The following is a 3,868-nucleotide window of genomic DNA, read 5'->3' as shown; positions in this document are numbered from 1 at the left end:
TTGAACATTAAAATTGATTTTGTGGAAAATTTATGGAAAAAAGAAACAAGTTCCTAAAAACAACAGTCAAAAATACGGCCCTTTCAACAAGTTCCAACTTTGGATGCGTATAACTTTTTATAGGGAAGAGATAACTGTTAGCAAGATTATTTTTTACAATTTTATCGCCAATATAGCTGATATTTTAAAATTAATTTCGTCCCTCCGTAGGCCCGCCATATCTAAAAAACCATCAAAAGATCGAGCAAAATTAAAAAATAAATCAATAAACCTGAATATGTCTTGAAATAATAGAGATAACCTACACTTGTAAGCGTATTTTTGCAAGGACTATTTATATTAAAAATTTCAGCTTATTCGGATCATAAATGTATTTTTGGCGATTTTTTTAAAAAAAATTTGAGACCCGAGGTGACCAACTTTGAGGGACTACGTACTGGCCCCCATTAGCGCTAGGAAGCTGAACAAACGTAAATCAACTCGAAGACACCTCAGCTAAAACCATGTGAAATTTCGTAACCACAATCTCCAAAAAAAAAAAAAGTTTCTAAACCACTGTGTTCCGTTAAAGCTGTTTGGAGTTCGTCCTTAGTTGAAATACTTAGATTTCTAATATTCCGGTTAAAAATTGACCACAGGTTCTATATTGGGTTAAGGTCTGGATATTGTGAAGGTGAACAATTCTGGGGTGTGCTTTAGGTCATTGTCTTGCTGAAAACCCCATAGAGTTACATGACATACATTTTTAGCACCTACTTTCAATAATCTTGCAATTATAATTCTCAAGATATTTAGAATTAAATATTTTCATTGCATGGTAGGAGACTTACCCCCTGTTCCGATCCTTCCCATTTTTGATTTAACTTCATCCCGTGATATGAAATTGATTTATATAAACTTTGAAGACTTTCACAATTATAGTACTCCAGATATTCGAAAATAACTATGTATTAACATTGTATGATAGTTACCACGCCCACAAATTCATTCCCACCCATTTTCAGCCAAACTCCGTATAGCGATAAGAAATTGATTTATACAAAGTTTAAATACTTTTACGGTAATAGTTCTTTGGATATTCGAAATTAACAATTTACATCTTATGGGAGGTGTCACGCCCATTTACATATAAACTATCTAAAATAATGAGGGTGATATTCGGGCAAAATTTAAATACTTCCAAATTATAGTTATAGATATTCGAAAATAGTGTGGCGAGGGGCCACACCCCCTGTTCCGATCCTTCTCATTTTTGCTTAGTCTTAAAGTTTGAATACTGTTACAATAAATATTATGTATGTAGATATTTGAAAATAACTATTTACATTGTATGGATGATGCCACGCCCATATCCAATCATGCTAATTTTCAGTAAAGCTGCGCACAATGGTACCAAAATTTTTCATCTTTCACAGTTATAGTTCACCAGATATTCCATAATAACTATTTACTTCGTATGGGAAGTGCCACGCCCACTTGAAAATTCTAAATAAAAAGTAGCATATTGTTCCTTCCAGGTATATAGAAACATACAGTAAAAAGAGAATCGGTCCAGTGGTTTATGCTTCTAAAAGTCATAGATATACATTTATTTATTTTTCATTTCTGGTAATTAATAAACGGTTTTTATTTTCTTAAAACATTTTGCGTGTTAGTATCACAAAGTGTCCACACATTATTTGTAACGATTTTTATAAAGTACTATTTTTAGTAAAAAAAAGATTTGTTAAACTATTTATATTTTTGGACGCTTCTAGTATGAAAATGCTACACGTATTTGTACTTTTTCTCAAATATGTTAAAAAAAAAGTTTAATAAACATTTTTAACATAATTAGTAGGAACTGGCCTCAAAAATTAGTAATAAGACATTTCTAAATCAATATAGACATGTACCCTATTTCAGGCAATTGTCAAAAATAGAGAATTTATTTAAAAAAAATCAAAGTTTGTCGTAAAAAGAATTCATATATATATTTAGGGGATTCAAACGGTATGCTATTACGTCGTATTGTCATAATGTCGTGGAAAATTTGTTTTAGTTTAAACAAATTCTTGTTGTGCTGCAAACAAAAAAAGTGTTATTTTATTACAAACCAATAAACATGGTTCTAAAAGTCTTATTAGTATATAACTTTTATGTTTGAAACCCAACAAAAATTTATTTAAACTAAAAATTATTTTATGACATTATGACAATACGACCTAATAGGAGACAGTTTGAATCCCCAATTGTATTTTTTTACAAATTATAATGAATAAACTACAAATTTTATTTCTAAACAAGCAACACAAATATCATTATTTTATTTTTTTAATTTTATTCAAAACAGCGACTTTTTGTAAAAAAATATAATTGTCCAATTCACAATCGGTGTCATAGCGTTGTAAGTTGTATGCCATAAATATTTTTCAAACAAAATTACGACATACAACGATACAAAGCTACGACACCTATTGTGAATTGTACAAATATTTAGCAGAATTTCTCTTCATAAAAGTATACATATATTTTTTAATATTTTTTATGTAAAAATTTCAGATGTTCAAAGAAATTTGTTTGAAAATTATAAAGTTCTTTTAATAAAGACGAAAACAAAATTTCTTTCTTAACTGAGCTAAAATTTTTATAAAAACATGGGATAACATTTTACTAACTACTATGTAATAATTATATTATTATGATAATTTTACACTAAAAATATTTGATGGCTTCAAAAATTTTGAAAGGCTAAACACTTATCCAAGTCATCATAGATTTTTGAAGATTCTTCGACATAAGTACGAGAGCACTTATCTGTGCAGCGATTATGATTATATTCAATGGTTTCGTATCTAATTTTTATATATTCCGTTTTTTCTTTGGCCACATTTTGAATATTGTGGCTTTAGTCGATTCACCAGCCTAAAAATATTAAGTATTATGATAATTTCCAAACATCTACATATACTACAATATTTATACACTTTACATACCGCATTGCCATAGCATTCGAAAAACTCTAAAGCCGATTTGTAATTCGTAGAACAACTTTGAAATTTACCACAAACTTGTGCAGAACTTTCTTCCAAGTCACGGCGATCTCTTTGAACCTCCAGATCAACGATATTACGATCTTCCGTCGTACGTTTTAAACAATTTTCATATTCGGCCTCATAGTTCATGGTCAATTCATTCAGTTTTGGAATATAAATTGAAAAACATTCCATACTATGATTCGGACTATCCGCAATTAAAGAGCGGGATTTGAGAAGTATGTTGGCGATTTTATTATCGGTTATTGGTTTTAGTTCGCTACAGCATGCCTTAAAGATCAGGGCAAAAAGTATGCAATTAATAAGACTATATTTCAACATGACTGCTCCCATCAATAAAATTACTAAAAATGATATTGTAGCATTTCAACATTTTAAATTTATTAATTTCTGCAATCAAAAAACACAACAAAATGAATATCATTTAAAGTTTAACTAGAAATTATTTAATTGGGTTCTCTTGATAAGATAATTTAAAAATACTTAATCTGGATTATAAATCAACCAATATATACTATATATAAGTACAAATAAAATTAATCAACACTTTTAATTTCCTGTATTTATTTCCCAAATATTTCAATTATAATATCATCCGTGTAGTGACAAAAATATTAACGATTATTGTAGGGATACACAGTGGGGGAAATAAAATTGAATTTGTAAAAATGAATGTATAATCTACAAGAAGAGAAAATTGCCATAACCATATTTTATATCTGACAGTTTATGAGATATATCATTCAGCCTTAATAATTTTAGTACGCACTATTTTTTGTCACTTATTTTAATCAGATTTACAACAAATGAACATAATTGACATTAAACATAAT

General features: G+C 28.8%; 1 protein-coding gene across 1 annotated transcript; it reads right to left on the bottom strand.

Moving 5' to 3' along the window:
- Nucleotides 1–2,713: 2,713 nt before the first annotated feature.
- Nucleotides 2,714–3,356, bottom strand: LOC135961277 (uncharacterized). Its single transcript, XM_065512773.1, has 2 exons — nt 2,965–3,356; nt 2,714–2,885 (listed from the first exon to the last, which is right to left on the bottom strand). Exons 1-2 carry the CDS (start codon nt 3,354–3,356, stop codon nt 2,714–2,716), a joined length of 564 nt encoding a protein of 187 aa, XP_065368845.1.
- Nucleotides 3,357–3,868: the final 512 nt, after the last annotated feature.

Source organism: Calliphora vicina, chromosome 5, assembly GCF_958450345.1.
Source record: "Calliphora vicina chromosome 5, idCalVici1.1, whole genome shotgun sequence".
NCBI classification, from domain to species: domain Eukaryota; kingdom Metazoa; phylum Arthropoda; class Insecta; order Diptera; family Calliphoridae; genus Calliphora; species Calliphora vicina.
Note: the sequence above shows the minus strand (reverse complement) of the source record. Positions and strands in the feature narration are given on the sequence as shown.

Coding starts and splice junctions, on each gene's coding strand:
- LOC135961277 (XM_065512773.1), bottom strand. CDS start 3,356: ATGTTGAAATATAGTCTTATTAATTGCATACTTTTTGCCCTGATCTTT. Junction 2,886..2,964: donor GGCAATGCGGTATGTAAAGT/GTATAAATATTG, acceptor AATCGACTAAAG/CCACAATATTCAAAATGTGG.